Genomic DNA, 20,931 nt, shown 5'->3' with positions numbered 1-20,931 from the left:
TTTAAAGAGTTTAAAGTTTGGGTTTATTTAACCTTTAAAGAGTTTAAAGAGTCTGGGTTTATTAACACTTTTCAAGCAATTATTCTCCACAAACAGATGCCCTAGAAATTTAGGGAAACCCAGAACTTGGTGGGGGGCTTGTGGGAGGTCCCTGAACTACCACGATGCCCCCCTGGGCCCGCAGCCTTTGCACTGGACATGCCCAGGACCGGACACCAGCAGGATGGGGACTTTGTTCCGGACCCTGCACCCAAGCCCCTCTCCCTGCACACACACGCAGGCCCCGCGCCCCACCACCATCACTTTGCAAGACCACAGCTTTAACCCCCTAACTTCATCCTCTCCAAGCTGTAGAGCTGGGAAGTCCTGAGGTCAAGGTGTGGACAGGGTGGGCTTCTCCAGAGACCTCTCAGGAAATATGAGCTAACTAGGGCCGCCAGTTCTAAGGCAAAATCATCTTTTCTCCGAAGAGATCCCTCAGCAAACTGCCCCCACCCTCAAGCTTTTGGCAAGTCTTAATTCCCAATGACTATCTCTGCAAAACGCAGAACGGAGTTGGAAAGGGACAAAGAGAACTCCCGGGCAGCTAATGGGGACCAGGAGGGGGAAGTGACCACCAGGTAGACCCCCTGGTGTCAAGTCCTGTGGGTGAGGGTCTAACTAGCCTAGCTCACGCCTGACCCCTGCCCCCCACTTTGGCCATAGAGAAGGGGGATTGCCTCACGGACCCCAGTGAAACAGAATTCACATCCAGGCTGCCTGACCGCACGGGGGCAGTCCCCAGAACTTTCTGGAAACTGCTGGGGTTCCCCGAGCCCAGATCCAGCCCGGGTATCTCATTGTCTCCCAGGAGTGTCCGCCCGGAGGCCACCGAGATTCGGGAAAACCGGTTTCCAAGATCAATTCCCGGAAAGACCTGGGCGACAGGAGATTAAACGGATTGGGCGGGACGGGGCCCTACCGCCCGGAGGACTCCGCTGCGTGGGCGGGTCCGGGTCCGCGCGCTGGGGGCAAGGTCCTGCGCGCCCGGCCCGCGCGCCGCCATGGCTCTCAGGGCTCCGAGGGGACGCGCCGCGCCCGCTGCCAGGTGCGCGGGGCCCGAGGACGCGGCCCCCACTCGGGGCGGGCATGAGGGCTGGGGGAGGCGCACACTGGGCGACAGTGGCCCCCGGGACGGGCGGGCGGTGCGTGCGCCTTGGAGTCACCAAAACGCAGCTCGACGTCCGCCCCGCAGTCGCAGGGACGCGGAGCCGGGGAGCTGGAGCCGGACGGGAGGAGAGGGGCGGCTGGACCCAGGAGAGGGAGGGAGGGCCCTCGGCAGGAAGGGGAACCGCCGGGCTGGTGCGCAGAGGCCACGCCCCGGCAGAGCGAGGCCTGGTCCCCATCCCCCACTACGTAGGACGCGCTTCCTTGATCCCGAGTACCCTCTCCTCCAGCAGCGCCAGCACCAGGCCCCCAAAACACCCTCTTCCCCCCCCCCCCCCCCCCCGAGCGCTGCCGCGTGCCCCCTCGTCCAGCACACGCCCCCTCCCGCTCCCTGGCGCCTAACCCCCGGAGTGCGGCCGTGTCCCCAATCCCCACTCTCTAGGACACACCCGGTCCCCCCCCTTGGTTCCGCACCCTGACAGCACCGCGACGTCCCCTCAACCCCACCCTTGCTCCAAAGTGGGGGCATCCCCGCTTTGTTCCGCCCCCCCCCATCCCAGCACGGCCGCACCCTCCCCCACTCTGAGACACGTCCGGTCCAGCACCCGCTTCCCCGCCTCCCAAAGCGCGCGGCTTCCTCCTTCTGGCACCGCCCCGCCCCGCTCCGGCCTCCGGCCCCCGGCCCGGCCTCCCCTAGCCCAAGCGGAGCCTTGCCCACCCCCACATCCGGAGCGGAGCCCTGGCCCCCAGCGCTAAGACTTGCCCAGTTCCCGAAGACCCCGTCGCCGGAGAGCGGCCGTGCCCCCGCCTCCCCCTCTCCACAATCCGCTGGACGCTCCGCCTCCGCCCTGTGCCTCCGGGACCTTCCCTGCCCCGGACGGCTGGCGCACGGGGGCGCAATCAGGGCACAGGACAGCACTGGGGGCTCTGCAGGCCGGCCCCGAGGCACGCTCGAGCTGCCAGCCAGGCAGGAGGACCTGGGCGCCCCAGGCCCTGCGTTCAGCCGGGTTAGGGGGCGGGCAGGGTCGGAGATCCGCGTCCGGGACGCCCCAAATCCCTTTCCCGCGCGGTCCCTAGCGCGCCCCGCGGGGGCCTTGGTGGCCACGCGGCTCCAAGACCGTGTTGTCTCTACTGGGTCGCACCAGCAGTGCCTTGTCTCCCTGTCGTGGCCGGGGTGCCCTGAATCCCACATTCTTCCTTTTAAAATGCCTGTGTCCCGCTGCTCCGACCCTCTGGGTCCGCCTACCTCCTGTCGGGTGGCTCCAGGGACCGAAGGTGTGCTCTGGCCGCCTTTGCACCAGGAAAGGCGCCCCTGGAAGACAAGCGCTCAGCCCTTTAAGGAGCGCCCCCGCCGAAGTAGCAGAATTAAGGACCAACGGGGTGAGGAGGTTAAATCCTGATGCAGGGCGAACGCACGTGCCTTCCCGGCAAGCCGCTTGGGAAATGCCCACTGAACATGACAAATCCTGGACGTTAATTTGGGCCTTGTTGGTTGTCTCTCCAGGGACTTTTTGTGGGGTCCGCTCCTTCTGTGTTTGCTCCTGAGGACGTCCGAGTTAAAAGCCGCAAATGCCCTTCAACCCAATATTCTACTGATAATGGCAGACGATCTTGGCATTGGGGATCTTGGTTGCTATGGGAACCGTACGCTCAGGTATAACGGGCTGGTGATGCTGGTGGTTCTAGGGGTCGTGGGTGTCTGTGTGGGAGAACGCATGTGGGTTATGATGTCTTTGAAAGCTGCCCGTAGTGGGAAAGCCCTCAGGTCATCCGACGTGAACCCCCAAGAAATTATTTTTTGACCGGGAAGCTGGGTCTGAAACTGAAATGTTCAAACACCATGGCACTCGGGTGGTTGGGTGTATTCCTTTCTTAGTGTTGCTGGAACAAAAGAGAACAAATGGAGTAATTTGAGACGCAGGAATTTCTTCTCTTCCCAGTCCTGGAGACCAGAAACCTGAGATCCAGGCGGGGCAGGGCCGAGCCCCCTCCAGAGGCACCAGGACAGGGTCCTTCCTGACTCTTCCAGCTTCTGGAGCTCCAGGCGTCCCTACGCTGGTGGCCACATCCCTCCCATCTCTGCCTTCCGTCTTCCCGTGGCTTCTCCTCTGTGTCTGTATCTTGTCTTTTGTCTCTTACAAGGACACCTGTCATTGACTTTAGGGCCACCCTGATCTAGGATGAGCTCATTCCTTGATCCTTAACTAATGACACCTATAAAGACCCGTTTACAAGTCAGGTCCCATTCACAAATACTGGGGATTAGGACAGGACAGCTGTGCCCCTGAGGCTGCTACTCACTCGCTGTGGGGACCTCAGCGGACCTCGGTGGACCTCCATATTCACAATACGCAGGCTCCTGCGTCTTCCCTCCTGGCAAATATGTGCACGATGGTGTTTGCATAATCTGTGCAACAGGAGACAAGAAGCCCCTCATTCCATTTCTTTTAGAAAGACCACCAGGGCAGCATCACACGATCTGTCTTAGCCTTAGCAGCCCATGTTGGGACTGCCCAGGATAGACCCAGGCCCACCCCCTTTGGTCGCGACCTTTCCAACAGCGGCAGACACTGCCCTGTGTATGCAGGGACCTTCCTCCCCCCAACGCTGAGCCTGCCCAGTTATACCTGCCGGGACAGACCATTCCCCCAACAAAACTGGACAATCCATTGGTTTCTGGTAGCTTCCGAAAAGTCACCACGATGCATTTTAGAACATTTTCACAGCCCAAGAGCACGCCTTGCCCTCTCTCAGCCATCACTCTATGTAATGGACTGGATCGTGTACCCCAGGATTCCTAGGACGAATTCCTAACCCTTCAGGACCTCCTGCAGCCTGCCGGTGTGTGTTAAGAAAACTTAAGCCAAGAAATTAATGGAGAAACTGGGATTGCATACCCAATACCAACGCTAGGGGGCAGCACCCATGATATATGTGTGGGGGGGTGGTGATGGTGGTGTTGTTCATGTCTAGTGTTTCTCCTTCCAACTAAAATATAGGCCGAGCGCAAGGACGGTGTTTGGGGACATCCTAAAGGCGGCGAAAATGTTCTCTTAATTTAGTGCATTGACTCACTGATGAAGACATTGAGCCAGCTGGCCCCATGGGTTGCAGAGCGACCCTTACCCATGTCGAGCCCATGCCCCTTGCAGTCAGCCTATGAGGAATGTGGGCTTTCTGCCCAAACCTACTGCGCTTCCATGGTCTTCATATTGTTGTCTCCACAGCACATCCAGCCACCCCAACACGAGCAGGGCACATCCTTTTAACAGTTTTGCCCAAGCAAGCCATCAAGGCTGACAGGTAGAAGATGTAAAAACCACCCAGTTTAGGGAAAGGTACACCCTGTCTTGGCTTTCGAGGGGGAATTGACTGCACATGCTCTAACGCATCTGTGCCTTCATCCTTTGGAGATGTGCTGTGAAATCATTCCGACTCCTCCAGCACATAAACCGTTCTTCACTAGTAAGTACGTCCCATAGAATTCTCTCCAGGAATCAGGGGATCTGCTGTGCCTAGATATCCTAGAAAATGTCAGACACCCTTGTTTACAGTCACTCCACTGGCTCATGTGGGACACACCGGGTCTGTGTTTCATATCTTGCCTTGTAAGAAAGGGAAGTCGAGAACCCACGAGGTGTGTAATGAATGTGTAGTCACCAAGGTTTGGGGGAACAGGAGGTCAGGACAGAAGAGGGAGCCCTAGGATTGGCTCTGTGGCCCTAATCCTGCTTCTCTGTATCTGTGCCATCAGTCATACGTCCAGCCTCAGTTTCCCCTGTTCACATAGGCCTTTGGATAATCTCCACCTTTCCTTCTGGGACCATGATGCAAAACGTGGAAGTGAACCCCCGCCCCAGACATGTGTTAATGACAGAAACCAATCTGCAAATACATGTGTAACCTGCTTGTTTTATTAGCATAATAGGAAGAAAAGATATGTCTTCTTTCAGGAAAATGTCATACATGCCCTGCCCATCCATTCCTTTTTTGAGAGTCACTGGGTGGTTTCTCAGCATATTGGTATCACTTTCAGACACTCCCATACTTTCCCTCTGTTTTTAGAATAAAAATATCCGATCCCACAGGCCAGAGGGTTATTTAAAAGAGAAAGAATGCATAAAAAAATGAAAGGCACTTGAGAGTAATATTTTAGGATTATCTTTGCCAGTCAGCTTGGTTAGGGAAAGAAGGAGATGACATAAATTGATTGAGAAGCACAGAATTTAAAAATCAGGAGCATTTTTCCTGTCTTAGGGTATCTTTTCACAAGTGGAGGAATGAGATTCTGCAGAAGATTTCTGTGCGAGGTTGAAACCTGTGGTATTTTTCATTCTGTTCCCCAGTGTAGATAATCATGAAGACATGTGTTGGACATAAATACTTGATAGAAGAGAGATAGCTAGACAGACAACAGTTGGATGGATGGATGGATGGATGGATGGTTGGATGGATGGATGGATGGATGATTGGATGGATGAATGGATGGTTGGATGGATGGATGGATGGATGGTTGGATGGATGGATGGATGGATGGATGATGGATGGATGGTTGGATGGATGGATGGATGGTTGGATGGTTGGATGGATGGATGGATGGATGGTTGGATGGATGGATGGATGGTTGGATGGATGGATGGATGGTTGGTTGGATGGATGGTTGGATGATTGGATGGATGGATGGTTGGATGGATGGATGGTTGCATGGTTGGATGGATGGATGGAAGAAAGGATGGATGGATGGATGGATGGATGGTTGCATGGTTGGATGGATGGATGGAAGAAAGGATGGATGGATGGATGGATGGATGGATGGTTGGATGGATGGTTGGATGATTGGATGGATGGATGGATGGATGGATGGTTGGATGGTTGGATGGTTGGATGGATGGATGGTTGGATGGATGCATGGATGGATGGTTGGATGGATGGATGGTTGGATGGATGGATGGTTGGATGGATGGTTGGATGGATGGATGGATGGTTGGATGGTTGGATGGATGGAAAGATGGATGATGGATGGTTGGATGGAAAGGGGTGGAAGGATGGGTAGACAGATGGTTATTTACTGGTACATAATAGATTAGATATCAAGCTAGAGATAGAACTTTTGTAGCCTGAGAAAATAGGTCAAAGCTAATATAACTATACTTAATTGGTAGAATCCTATAAGCCCTTGTAATTCGTGTTCATAGTTTAGTTAAAAATAAATTTTTACAGTTGGATTATTGAAAACAACCAGCATGAGTACAGAATGGGTGATTTTTTTTTTAATAACAGCATTTATATTTGGGTTGGTTGCAATTTTTTAAAAAGTTCAAGATGAGCAAAGTGGCCAGAACGGTCTTGACTGACACAGCTGTTCCCTGAAAACAGAGGCATGGCAGGGCCCCAGCAGCTGCCCAGAGCAGCAGGTGTCTGAAATACTGACCTCAGCTGTGGTTTCTGGGCATGCAGGACGAGCCTGGAAGCCACAGCTGAATGAGTACAGACAACAGCTTGCACACAAGAGGGCAAGGGGGACTGTCTTTAAATAGAAACAAAGCCATCAGGAAAAAAGCTTTAGTGGTCCCAAAGTGGACGGGTGGTTGTGAACTATCATAAAATCCATGCTTAATGGAAGATATGAGCCTGAGGATGGACATACTTGTCCCACAACCTCCAGAACGGTACCCTCGGTGGATTTTTTAAGTCACGCAGATAAGGTGTAATTTAATGGAGGTGTTAAACCCTCCTTGGCACTCTCTAGCTCCGTGACCAGGGACGAGTGACTCAGGCTCCCAACTTTGCTTGTCTCCTTGCAAACGTGGAGATCACTCTGCTGACTAAGAAGTCGTTGGGTCTAAAGATAACACAGGGATTCCAGAAATGCAGCTTTTCACTTTAATAATCTCCAAAGATGTTACACTATTGTATTACTACACTAACTTAGAAGTTATTTACTGGCCTCCTATGCATTTACACCAAACATCCTTTGAACACTGTCCTTCTGCCCCTCACCTCTGTGCTTCTCCACCTTTGAGGATTTTGAAGGATACAGTTGTAATTTTTCATATTTTTTAGACCACAAGTACTGTGTTCACCCCCAAACAAAAGCAACAATTAAAACGAAAAATGTGTTCTTCAAAACTGGCAACACCCATCTGAGTTAGTAAGAAAGGTATTTACCTCAACATTTGGAGGATGGTCTTGGTGATGGTTTTGATGCGTCTGAAGTTCTTGAATCCAAAAACCCACATTAGGACTTTGGGAGGCCCACCGGCTCCCAGAAGTCCTTTGGGAGCCGGTAGGCATCCCAAAGTCCTTCAGGAGTCATCATATTTCTGTCCTCTATCCACAAAACTTATGGACGGGGATCCTCTGGGTCACAAGGCTTTGGAAGAGACTTGTGTCCAAGAAAACAGCATCTACTAGTATAGGACTCAGCCTGAGCCTGCCCAGACCTTCAGAAAAGCCATGGTCACGTCTGCATGCTTCTCCCAGGGCACTGGGAGAACAGGGACCCTGAGGCTCCTCCCCATAAATAATGGTTGTGGACCATTGTCAACTCCCTCAGCACCCTCCGCCAACACTCATACTCAACAAGAAAGGCCTCCAGCCATGCCTCAATTCGTCTCCAAAGATGCCTTTGAACTTGGGCCATTAGAACACTTGCCCAGTAAGGAAATTTTAGGTATCATCTCTCACAGATTTTATTCTGGCCAGTGGCTTCACTCTTCATGTCTTCCCGTGTCTCTTTAATCCACTTGCCCTCTGCCATTTAACCCATCCACATGGAAACTTGGTGGTACAAACAGGAAAGGCATGGTGTTCCTTCCCCCCATTGGATTGGGAAGACCGTTTCCCATTTGTGAACTAGAGCGTGCTCACAGAGGAGCAAAGGGTAGCGAGCTGTAAGGGACCCACCTTTGCAAGCCAGTAGGTTGGTGTGGTCACAACCTCCTGGCAGACAGGAGTAGACCGTAAGACCAAGACGTTGTGCAACTCTTATCCCTACACACAGCAACAGCATCCAGAGAAGCTTGTTCCTGGCCCACAAGACCTCCTCCGGGTGATGCGATGGGCTCAGACGGTGGCTATGCATGCAGTGGGCTGGGCTGCAGCCCCAGACCCCGGGACAAGGGCTCAGCCCCTTTTGCAGCGAGAGGTCCTCAATCCATGTGCTCATGCTGGTTGTTTTGGGGATGGGTCCATCTGCCTTTGCAAGACACCATATGCAACTAATCATAAAACCCTCAGGAAACACTGATGTACTCCATGCCATGCCCTTTGGTGCAGGGATCCCTGTAAGGGCTGTCTTGACAGGGATGTTTGTGTGTGGTTTACTCAGGACGCCCAATATTGACCAGCTTGCAGAGGAAGGCGTGAGGCTCACCCAGCACCTGGCGGCCGCCCCCCTCTGCACCCCCAGCAGATCTTCCTTCCTCACGGGGAGGCACTCCTTCAGATCAGGTCAGTGTTGCCGGGACGACTGAGAAGGGGGCAAGCCTGCGTCTACTCATTACTTGTCCTCAATGTGATCAGCGATGGTCAAGATCCACGTAGAACAGTGCACATTTAATGGGCAATGGTATCCCCTCAAATGACATGAAGACTGGTGTGTTTTAGGTAGTCATGCGATGATTGGGTTGATTGGGAATTCAGAGACGGAAACTCTGCAAGGGTAGCTGGTTATGGTTGACATTGTGTTTATTTGTTTAAATATTTTAGTCCATCTGGGTGTGTAGTCATGATTTCAGATAGGCTTTGGGTGAGCATATAGGAAACTAAAGGATGGTTCTCAAAGATCCCACATCCTAAATCCTTATATGGCAAAAGGGACTTTGAAGCTGGGGTTAGGTGAAGGATCTTCAGATGGGAACATTACCCTAGATTATGCAGGTGGCCCAGTGTCATCACCAACATCCTTCTAAGGGAAAAGTAGGAGGGTCAGAGTCAGAAAGGGACAAGGTTGGTGAGATCCTCAAGGTTGTCTGTCTGCTTAAGCTGAAAGCAGGCACTCCCATGACCCAGGAATTCCTAAGGAGGAGCCCAACATGTGCACACATGCAAGTTCTACAAAAGATGGAATGAGAACTTCACAGCAGCACTGAACGTTGTCTGTACATCTGTACGTTGCAAACACAGACACAGTTCATCAGTGGAAGAGGGGGTTAATAAGCGAGTACATTTACATATTGGAATATTGAGGTTTTGTTTGTCCGAGCTGCTGTACGGAATACCACAGAAGGACCAGCCTAAACAACACAGATTACTTTTTTGACCATCTTGGAGGCTGGGAGTCTGAGATCCAGGGTAGGGCTAGTTCCCCTGAGGCCTCTCTCCTTGGCGTATAGACTCTGCCTTCTCTCCCTGTCCTCACGTGGCCATCTGTCTGTAGCTCCTCTTCTTATAAAGACCCCATTCCTATGGGAACAGAGCCTACTCCAACGACTTCTTTTTTTTTTTTTTACCTCTTTAAAAGACCTGATCTCTTTTAAAGACCTTATCTTCAAACACGGTCACATTCTGAGATGCTGGGGGTCAGGTCTCTATGTGCAAGATGTTAGTAGCAGCCACTACTACTGGGGAGAGCCAACTCTCCCCACCAAGTTGTGACAACCAAAAGTGTCACTGGGCATTTGCCACGTGTTCCCTGGGGGGCAGAATTACCTTTGGTTGGGAACCATTGCCATAGATAGATAATGTACAGAAGATACAGAGATAGAAGATAGAGATAGATAGATGATAGATAAATAGATGATAGCTAGATTAGATAGATAGATAGATTATAGATAATAGGTACATAACAGATTGATGGATGGCTAGGTGCATAGATGACTAGATGGGTGTATGAGTGGATGGGTGAGTGGATATATGGATGGATGGATAGAGTTAGATGATAGATAGATAGATGATAGATTAGATAGATAGATTATAGATAATAGGTACATAACAGATTGATGGATAGCTAGGTGCATAGATGACTGGGTGGGTGGATATGTGGATGGATGGATAGAGTTAGATGATAGATAGATGATAGATAGATGATAGATTAGATAGATAGATTATAGATAATAAGTACATAACAGATTGATGGATGGCTAGGTGCATAGATGACCAGATGGCTGTATGAGTGGATGGGTGAGTGGATATATGGATGGATGGATAGAATTAGATGATAGATGATAGATGATAGATGAGTAGATTGATAGATGGACGAATAGAGTTAGATGATAGATAGATAATAGATTGATAGGTGATAATTAGTAGATTGATGGATGGGTAGGTGAATAGGTGGCTAGATGGGCGGGTGAGTGGATGGGTGGGTGGATATATGGATGGATGGATAGAGTTAGACGATAGACAGATAGATGATAGAGAGAGAGAGATAGGGATGGATGAATAGGTAAGTAGGTAAGCAGTTGACGATTGATAGATGATACATGAATAGATGGGTGAAGAGATGATGGATGGATGGATAGAGTTAGATGATAGAGAGAAACAGACAGACTCTCTCATGCCAAGGCAGGGTTTCTCACCCTCAGCACTGCTGACATTTGGGCTGGATGAGTCTCTATGGTGGGGGCAACCTGGGCACTGTAGGGTGTTTCCCCCAGCTGAGGCCAGCAGCGCCCCTCCTGCAATTGTGAAACCCAGACCAATGCCAGACAGGTTGAAGGGTCAGCTTCCTCCCCAGGCAAGAACCCTTGCTGTAGTCAAGGGAGAGTGAGTCCTTGCTCTCTGCTCTGCTCCGCAGGCATGGAAGCCGATGATGGGTACCGTGCCCTCCAGTGGAACGCGGGATCGGGCGGACTCCCCACGAACGAAACCACGTTTGCAAGAGTCCTGCAGCAGCAAGGTTATGCAACCGGCCTTATAGGTACTCATAGCATTCAGGGAGCAGGAGGATCAGCCTGTTTCCCTACCAGGGGAAAAAGTTACATGTCAGAACCAAAACTGGGTGCTGGCCCTATATGACCTCTCTTGGATCGGTCACACCATTGGAACTTCTGTCATTGACAAGCCGTTTGAATTCAACCTCTTGGGGGATTTGCCTCTTTCTTTCCATTCCCAGGCTTTGTATTAGGGGCTGGTCTCCTAGACACCTGCTGCCTGGCACCCGCCCCAAAACCCCAGCCTCCAGAAGGAAAGCAGACGTTCAGCAAAACCACGTCTTGCAAACATTTTAGACACAGAGCCACACTTATTATTTAGGGAATGATGGAAATCCTCTGGAGAGCCTATTGCTCGCACATCGTTAGGCAGGGCCAACCTCGTAAGACCCCCTGTCTGAGAACGGCACTCCGACACCTGCTAGGTGGCTTCCTTACAGATGGGCACCCACCTGTCATGGACCAGATGCTTGGGAACACTTTCATTCCTTGCTCAGCCTGTGTGTTTAGAAGTAGTGTCTTTTTTTAAAAAAAAAAAAAAAGATTTTATTTATTTATTTGACAGAGAGAGATCACAAGTAGGCAGAGAGCCAGGCAGAGAGAGAAAGGAGGAAGCAGGCTCCCTGCTGAGCAGAGAGCCCGACACGGGACTCGATCCCAGGACCCTGAGATCATGACCTGAGCCGAAGGCAGCGGCTTAACCCATGAGCCACCCAAGCGCTCCTAGAAGTAGTGTCTTAACAGGAATCTCCGAGGCCAGATGATGAGGTCGTCTTCCCCAAACCCTTGGTCAAGGGAAGACTCGATCAGCTCTGTGTGCAGGGGGATCAAGGGAAGATTCAATCCAGTCTGCATGCAGGGGGTCCCATTCAATTCCTCACCAGCTCTTCCACACTCAGAGTCACTGTTGAGTTCAACGTGGTGATTGGGTTGGACATGGGGTAGTCACCTCTTCCACCCTCCCTTTTAAAATGTCCTGCTACTTTAGAAGTAGAGATTATGTAGACTTACTTCCCAGAGTTCTGGAGGCTGAGACATCCAAGATCCAGACTCCACGTCTGGTGAGGACCTCACCCTGCTTCAGAGATGACCGTCTTCTCTCCGTGCCCTCACATGTAAGAAGGCATGAAGGTCTCTTTGGGGGCACTAATCCCATTCATGGGGGCTCCATCCTGAGGACCTAATTTCCTATCCAAGGTCCCAACTCCAAATACCATCACCCTTATGGTCAGGTCTCAACATAGGAATTTTAGGGAGACACAGATACTCAGCATATCGCATAACCCATTTTCAAGGGCATTTTCAAGGACTTTGTATGCATCTGCTCTGTCACCTGTATTTCTCTTCTCAATCCTGAGAAGTAGAGTAAAGTTTCTTACTCACTCAAATTGACTGGAACTTTCCATTACCAACTCACCACCGTTGGGTCAACGACCCAATGTCCTTGAGCCCACCGCCACCAGGTATCTCATACTCTTTGGGGGTGGGGAATTATGTTTAAAACTAGGTAAGTGGATTCATTTTGTGTTTACTGGACTTGCAGACCTGCATTTCGGTTCCTTCTGTGAATCTTTATTCTTCTGGTGCACACACCCCATCTGGACTTAGACAAGGGTGTTCTCCACCTTCCAAGTGGTAGACAGTGGACAAGATGGAGACCATCCTGTATACTTTCCTTCTCCACCTGTTCCACCCCATCCCGACCTTCTCACCTCCTTAAATGTAAGCAGGGATAGAAAGGGAGGTCTCCAGGCTTGGAACTAGAACCGATCCTACAGGTTCTGAAGACCCTGTGTGAACCATGGGAGAGAAGAACAGGGTGGGGACCGCGTTTAACCTCTGTACTTGGAAATTATGGTGACTGGTACATTGGACCCTTTTCTGTCCTATTTTGTAGCTAAATGTAAGCTGGCTAAGCATCTGGAGAGAACCCAATTCTTGTGTATCCTTCTAGAATCTGATATATGGGCTTTCTCATGTTCCATCTCAATGGTATTATAAAATTACAGCCTTTGGGAAAAAAATCTCTTAGAAGCATTTCTTGCTTACTTGGTTACTTCTACTCTGTGGTAAGATTATGCTAGAACCAACTCCTTTTATCAAGGGGCTGTCTTTTAAGTAAGAAATATCCATAAATGATATTTTCTGAGTTATTTAATAGCAGAATAGTTATTTAATAGCAGTCTAGGGTTGCAAATTTTTAATAGTTATTTAAATTGCAAATTTTTAGTAGTTATTTAATTTATTAAATTTTAAAATAATTTAATATTTTAAATAATTTTAAAATAACTTATTAATATTTAAAATACTATATATAGTATTTTATATATACTATACATATAGTATATATACTATATATACTATATAATTAATAATTTAATAATTTTAATTAAAAATTGCAAATTTTTTATAGTTATTTAATAGCAGTCTAGGGTTGCAAATTTTAATTCCTAACAGCCCAGAATATCTTGAACCTTTAATCTCACGACCGCCATACGTTTGTTCGGTATTTGCAAACAGCAGGGTAACTATATAATCCAAATTTTTGAGAAGATGACTGGGGTCAAACAGAGCACCTCCATGTGTGTTCTTGTCTAACTTCTTGCTCTTATCTTCAGGAAAATGGCACCAGGGTGTCAATTGTGAATCCCGCAATGACCACTGCCACCATCCACTGAACCACGGATTTGACTATTTTTACGGCATGCCTTTCACGCTTGTGAATGACTGTCAGCCAGGCAGGCCCCCAGAAGTGGACGCCATGACTAGATCCAGACTGTGGCAGTACACCCAGATGGCGGCTCTAGGGGTCCTGACCATTGCGGTTGGCAAGACTTGCGGGTTCATCTCTGTGTCCTGGAAGGGAATCCTGGGGGCAGCCAGCCTCGTCTTCCTCTTCTTCGTCTCCTGGTATGCCAGCTTTGGGTTTGTGCGTCGTTGGAACTGTATCCTGATGAGAGACCATGACGTCATAGAGCAGCCCATGGTTTTGGAAAGTATGGCAGGTCACATGCTGCGCGAAGCCGTTTCCTATATTGAAAGGTAATCCCGTTTTTATTTTTATTTTTATTTTTTTTTTTTTAAAGATTTTATTTATTTTATTTGACAGAGAGAGAGATCACAAGTAGGCAGAGAGGCAGGCAGAGACAGAGTGGGAAACAGGCTCCCTGCTGAGCAGAGAGCCTGATGTGGGGCTCGATCCCAGGACACTGAGATCATGACCTGAGCCGAAGGCAGCAGCTTAATCCACTGAGCCACCCAGGCGCCCCGGTAATCCCGTTTTTAAAGAGGAGATGAGTTCTCATAGTACCTGAGTCCCGATGGGGAGATGGGTTTCAGGGACCCAGGTGGCTCAGATAGTGTTGAAACAGGTGCCATCGTGTCTGAAGCATGTTTTTCTTCTTTCAGGAATAAGCACCGGCCATTCCTCCTCTTCGTGTCTTTGCTACATGTTCACATTCCCCTGGTGACCACAAAACGCTTTCTCGGGAAAAGCCAGCACGGCTTATATGGCGACAATGTGGAGGAGATGGACTGGCTTGTAGGTGAGTCAAGGCACGGCCATGCATCATTCGGCTTGGCCTCACCGCTCCACTCTGGTAACAGATGGGCCACCTCAGTATGAACCAAGTTGCAATAAAGAAGAAGAGAAAAGGCAAAGAATTGGGAGAAAGTTCCCCATATCATTCACGTGCTCCTTCAACCTACTTCTGCACAAAATCATCCTTTTACAAAGCGCATTATTTAAAGCCATCATGAGGAGCACCTGGGTGCCTCAGTTGGCTAAGTGTCTACCTTCAGTTGAGGTCATGGTCCCCAGGTCCTGGGATCAAGCCCTATGTCAGAACTCCCTGCTCAGCGGGGAGTCCGCTTCTCCCTCTCTGTCTACTTCTCCGCCATCTTTATGCTCTCTCTTTCTCAAATAAATACATGAAACCTTAAAAAAAATAATAAAGCCATCATGACATATTACAGAATGTGAAGCAAGGATGCTCTATCATTCAGGGCAACAGACCAACAATGCATTCCTCCCGTGGCCTTGAGAAAGCCCAGAGAGAGCCGATGAGATGGTACATTCTGTTTGTTTTTACTTTGACGTATAGTTGATACACTGTTACCTTCCCTTCAAGTGTATAGAGATTGTTAAGAGAATGCAGACATCTAAATCCTTGCAGGGTGCAAGGGCTTATCCTGGAAAAGCTGTAGTGCTACGATGCATCAAGTAGAGAGGCAGACAACCCCAAAACGGGAGAGTGGATTACATCGTGCTCTAGAAACATGCATTTCCAGTGCTGCACAGTCCCCATGTGGTGTAAAATCTTTCCTTCAGGGCTGTAGATGTGTGCACTTGGTCTCCATGGATAAAGCGAGTGCATGGCTGGTAGACCGTGCTGCTCTCCTGAGCCTTGCCCCCCTCCACATGCAGATGGAGGCTCACAGCTCTGGCTTCCTCCTATCTTGATGGGATTTTCCCATCAGGACTCTTTCTTACCACACTCCAACCCCATGCAGTCATTATGGACACATATGCCAACAACATATTGGCTTTAAGCCATTTATTTTGTTTTCTGTATTAGTGATACCTTTGTAAACAAGATTCTGAATCCTGTGGAATTGGGAACATCAGAAAGGGTTCACACTGTGTGACCACATTCGTAATGACGGTGACTACACAGTCCCCTTATGGGACTTTCTAGCAAGAAAGGGCAAATTTGAGTTGGATTTGCTGGTGGTGATTCATTCGCTCTGCCCTGAATTGTTCGGTTTCTCTTATAGGTGAGATCCTTAAAGCACTCGAAGTCCACGGTTTGAAAAACACGACAGTCACGTATTTCACCTCTGATCACGGAGGACATTTGGAGGCAAGAGACGGACACAGCCAGCTGGGGGGATGGAATGGGATATTCCGAGGTGAGACCATTGGATATTGGCGGTTAAGAGGCAGATGTGGGAACCACCAAATGATTCTCAGTGTTACAGCCTGGAGAGCAAGCAGAAGGGGGAAAGAGCGTGCACGTTCAAAGGGGGATTTCTTGAACAACCGCTCTACACCAAATCCTATACGCGTACCAAGAGAGAAAAAAAAGACACATGCCCTTCCCTTAAAGGGCTTATATTTTAGTAGGAGAGGGAGATCTGCAAATAAATAATCAAGATAAAATTAAAAGAAATGCCATCGTAAATCAAACATCGCACTGTAACTATAACCTTAGTTACGTGCGTCTCTGTATTCCACTCTATCTTGTGAGATTTAGGGCATGGCACCTTTATATTGCCGTATTTTTAAAAGTCTGATACAGTCATTTTCTCCATGATTCATGGATTCCGTATTTATGATGTCAGCTACTTGCTAAAATTTATCTGCAACACCAAAATCAATACTTGCGATGCCTTTGCACTCGTTTGAACAGCAATAAGAATATCAGTCGCCCGCCATGCATGTTCTCAACCATGGTTGGGTGCGGTAACCCTGTGCCTACATTTCATCTCTCAGACATAGACATGGGTCCTTTTCATGGGCTGCCAGACCAATTCCTGGTCCTTCCAGAAGGAAAAAGGATGGAGGAAGACAGGAGCCACCAGCCGTACATGGTGTAAAATTTAAGCCCCCATTATAATTCTGAAGCCATGCATTGCACACCCTGTGTGTTCCCGTGGTCACAGAGACCTGCCAGATCTTAAAAGAAGAGCATGTAGACTCCACCTGCCCACAGGGCAGTGACGAGGTTCTGGAATTTATTGTTGCAAACATTTTTGGGAAATGCAGGCTGCCATCATGTCTGTTTATGTGTGGGGTAACCAGGCACGTACAGAGACAGACAGGTGTGCCCAGGTGTGCATGTGGATGGGACCATCTCCTGGAGAATTCTAACGACACTTCCTTACAGGAGGCAAAGGGATGGGGGGCTGGGAAGGCGGCATCCGCGTGCCGGGGATCTTCCGGTGGCCTGGGGTGCTGCCGGCCGGCCGAGTGATCCACGAGCCCACCAGCCTGATGGATGTCTTCCCCACCGTGGTCCAGCTGGGGGGCGGCCATGTGCCCCAGGACAGGTACACGTGTCATGAGACTCCCTCCCTCCCCAGTTGCTGAAAGTTGTCCTTTGACTATTTCACACGTAGGGGAGAAATCCTACCATGATATGGGGACATTTAGAAAGTTCTCACATTCTCAAAGGGAAGGGACAGCCTACTGCAAACTAATCATGCTCAGTAAAACGTGATTAAAGGAAGTATCGGGTCCATCTACCCATTTTGCCGTTTTGGTAAGATTTTATAACTCAGCACAACAATGGCGAGATGAAAGCATTAGAAGTCGTTCCGTTGAAACACCTTCCCCTGATTTCCTAAGGTGCACTCTTGCCCATGGGTTGATGGGGCTATCACAGCATGCATTAAAAATGACTTATCACTTCGATATTAGGGCAGGACCAAAGACTGTTCCTAATCCAAGATAAAACAAAGCAGTAAGTATTTTGATAATCGTCTGATATTCCTCCACTTAAGGGGACAAATAAATAGTCCTGTATGAGAGAGACAAAACCAACAGTGTATGTTCGGGTGTCTGTGTGTTTATAAAATAAGGCATTTAAGGCGTTGGCTCCTGACATTGTGGAGGCTAAGAAGTTGAAATCCTTATGCCAGGCCAGCAGGCTGCAAACTCAGGCAGAATTTCCCTGTTATGCTCTTGAGGCAGAATTCTGTCTTCTCTGGGAAACCTCAGTCTTTGCTCTTGGCAGCCGTCAACTGATTCTGCGAGGCCCACCTTCCTTGTGAAGGGTGCGCTGCTTTGCTCAGAGTCCACTGACCGTGGATGTTAACTGTGTCTAAAAAATGCCTTCATAGCAATCCTCAGTCTGGCGTTTCACCACATCCCTGAGCACCCGTGACCCAGCCAAGTAGACACAGGATATGGAACCGTCATAATTAGGGTATAATTAAAATAGAAGTGCTTTACAAGTGTAAGGAAAAGTGTAACTTTTGTACATTAAGTTCAGATTGAGGACTTTTTAAAAATATGGTCCTGTGGCCATGACGGGCAAGGCTGGAATGGTGTGTGTATGTCTGTGTGCACACTGTGTATGCCATTCTGTGTAACAAATGACCCCACAACTTAGTGACTTTTTCTTTAGAAAGAGCGACATGTCTCTTGCTTAGCAACTTGCAGTCTGGACAGAGTTGGGGAGACAACTCATCTCTGTTCCTCTTGCCCTTATGAGGGCCCTTACGAGCAAGGCCCTTATGAGCAAGACCCTTATGAGCTTGGAGTTTCACTTTCAGGTGCCAGTAGGCTGAGTGGCCTTGGTCTGACTCATCCTTCTGTCTCTTCACCGAATCAGGGTGATCGATGGCCGTAGCCTGGTGCCCTTGCTTCAAGGGACTGCTGAGCACTCAGCACACGAGTTCCTCTTTCATTACTGTGGGAAGTACCTCCACGCAGCACGCTGGCATGAGAAGGACAGTGAGTACATGTCTTTTCCTGTTTCGGGGGGACGGGTCACCCCCAAGAAACAGAACCACGAGTGGAATGGCTGGATAGATGATGGATGGATGGATGGATGGATGGATGGATGGATGAGTGGAGATATGGATGGATGCATTGATGGATGGATGGACAGATGGATGGATAGATGATGGATGGATGGATGGATGGATGGATGGACAGATGGATGGATAGATGATGGATGGATGGATGAGTGGAGATATGGATGGATGCATTGATGGATGGATGGACAGAAGGATGGATAGACGGACGTATGGATAAACAGATGACAGATCAAGGATGGATGGATGGATCATAGAATAGGCTGATTAAGAGATGATGACAGAGTTGACAGAGAGGTCGCTTGGCAGATAATGGATGATAGAGATGGAAGGTAAAGACAGATGTAGACGAACGGGTGGACAGAAACAGAGAGAGCGATTTTCAAGAATTGTGTCGTGTGTGGCTGTGGGGACGGTCACGTCTGAAATCTTCAGGGCCGGCCCACAGTCATGCAGGAGTGGATGCTGCCATCTGGAGTCCGAAGGGTAGAAAGTCAGGCAGAACACACGGGTTGTGCTCTGCAAGCAGAATTCCTTCCTCTTGAGAGGACCTCATTCTGTGCTCTCTTACATCTTCAACTGATTGGGTAAGGCCCACCCATGGTATGGAGGGCAGTCTACTCATGTAAATGTTGATTTCACTGGGGGGGGGGGGGAACCTGCCATGGCGACATGCAGATGAGTCTTCAACTGAGCATCTGGCACCATAGTCTGGCCGTGATTATGAATGAAATGCAGCATCACAGAGCAAATCTCTTTCTGAGAAGTTGAGAAGAATCCATATCTCATGGAGAATGATAGCTGGTGGTGGGCACATGTCCAGGGGAAGGGAATCTGAGGGCTGCACCCCATGTCCCCCTCTGACTGGCTTTTTTATCTGGCCTGTACCCAAATGCACCCCCTGAGTACACAGCAAGCTCTTTTGCCAATCACCGTGTTGGTGGGTCCTATTTGCTTCTGTTACCCAAACTAGGACGGGGATGTGGAACAATTGCAAAATAGCAGGAAGGGTAAGAATGAAGAAAGCACGGCACTTGTGGCCGTCATCCCTGCAGGCAGCCTCACTGAGCACTTTGGGATGAGTCCCTTTGCCTCTGCGTGCCTGGAGCACACCATATAGACACACTTGGCAAGAACCACCTGGTTTTCTCCTCTCCTCTCTCTTTATTTGGATGGGATGTTGATGATTTTCCCCAGGGCTGGTACTTTTAGGTCAGGTGTTCACCACTCTGTTTGTCTTCAGGTGGAAGACTCTGGAAGGTCCACTACATGACGCCACAGTTCCACCCCAAGGGGACGGGGGCCTGCTACGGCCAAGGTGTGTGCCCCTGCTCCGGGGACGGCGTGACCCAGCACAGCCCACCTCTGCTCTTCGACCTCTCCAGGGACCCTTCCGAGGCATGGCCCCTGGCCCCCAGCTCCGAACCCCGGTACCACGCGGTGGTCGCACGGGTGGGTGAGGCCGTGGAGCAGCACAGGAGAACCCTGAGTCCGGTGCCTCCCCAGTTTTCCCTGAGCAACATCATCTGGAAGCCGTGGCTGCAGCCGTGCTGTGGAACCTTCCCCCTGTGCACGTGCGGGCAGGACAGAGATCCCCAGTGAGACGGGACCTCACACGGGGCAGGTGGGGTGAAACACGTTGACAAGGATGTGGAGAAAGGGGAACCCTCTTGCACTGTCGTAGCACTCTGGAAAACCGTAGGCAGGCTCCTCAAAAAAATGAAAAACAGACCTACCCTAGGACCTAGGGATTCCCCTCCTGGGTGTTTCCCCACAGCAAATGAACACAAGATCTCAAAGAAACCTCCACACCATGTTCATAGCAGCAGTTGTCTCAGCGGCCAAGACATGCAAACAGCCCAGGCGCCCATCAATGGACGGAGGGAGAAAGAACAGGTGACCCATCCACACAATGCAACATGACTTGGCCAAGAGGAGCAAGGAGATCCTTCCCCTTGTGACAACGCAGACGGACCTGGAGGACGTTATGCCAAGAGCAATCAGCCAGACATAGATTGAAAAAGACCGCACGATCTCACTGATTCAGGGAATCTTAACAATAAAAAAATTAAAACTGGTACCAGCAGAGTTTGGAAGAGTGGGTACCGTGGCGTTGGGGGAGCTGGGGAGAGGGTGCCCAGAGGGCATGAGCTTCCGGTTAGGAGAGGACTGTGTTGTGGACACGTCTCAGCTCGGTGATTCTAGTATTCTAGTTCCTAATACTGTCTCATACCCTTCACATCTGCGGAGAGAGTAGATGTTAGGTGTTTTCACGGTGCACACCAAAACCGATCGCTACCGAAGGTGATGGGCGTGTTAGTTCACTTCACTGGGGTGGTCGTTTCATGATGTGTATCTATATCAAATC

At 49.7% G+C, this 20,931-nt stretch overlaps 2 protein-coding genes across 4 annotated transcripts in view; one reads left to right on the top strand and one right to left on the bottom strand.

Annotated features, from left to right (window-relative positions):
- Positions 1-20,931, bottom strand: part of XG (Xg glycoprotein (Xg blood group)) — a 191,436-nt gene that overhangs the window by 85,493 nt on the left and 85,012 nt on the right. The window lies entirely within an intron of this gene.
- On the top strand, positions 850-20,643 carry ARSD (arylsulfatase D). 3 transcript variants are annotated; one of them, XM_059158526.1, is made up of 10 exons: positions 850-1,087; positions 2,651-2,800; positions 8,477-8,598; positions 10,886-11,008; positions 13,640-14,063; positions 14,430-14,566; positions 15,798-15,932; positions 16,910-17,072; positions 18,359-18,480; positions 19,807-20,643. In XM_059158526.1, exons 1-10 carry the CDS (start codon positions 1,044-1,046, stop codon positions 20,163-20,165), a joined length of 1,779 nt encoding a protein of 592 aa, XP_059014509.1. In that variant the 5' UTR covers positions 850-1,043; the 3' UTR covers positions 20,166-20,643. The 3 variants fall into 3 exon arrangements, with proteins under 3 accessions (XP_059014509.1, XP_059014510.1, XP_059014511.1); XM_059158527.1 differs by lacking the exon at positions 850-1,087 and adding an exon at positions 2,093-2,526; XM_059158528.1 differs by lacking the exons at positions 850-1,087; positions 8,477-8,598.

Source organism: Mustela lutreola, chromosome X, assembly GCF_030435805.1.
Source record: "Mustela lutreola isolate mMusLut2 chromosome X, mMusLut2.pri, whole genome shotgun sequence".
Lineage (NCBI taxonomy): Eukaryota > Metazoa > Chordata > Mammalia > Carnivora > Mustelidae > Mustela > Mustela lutreola.
Note: the sequence above shows the minus strand (reverse complement) of the source record. Positions and strands in the feature narration are given on the sequence as shown.

Coding starts and splice junctions, on each gene's coding strand:
- ARSD (XM_059158526.1), top strand. CDS start 1,044: ATGGCTCTCAGGGCTCCGAGGGGACGCGCCGCGCCCGCTGCCAG. Junction 1,088..2,650: donor CGCGCCGCGCCCGCTGCCAG/GTGCGCGGGGCC, acceptor TTGTCTCTCCAG/GGACTTTTTGTGGGGTCCGC. Junction 18,481..19,806: donor ACGCTGGCATGAGAAGGACA/GTGAGTACATGT, acceptor GTTTGTCTTCAG/GTGGAAGACTCTGGAAGGTC.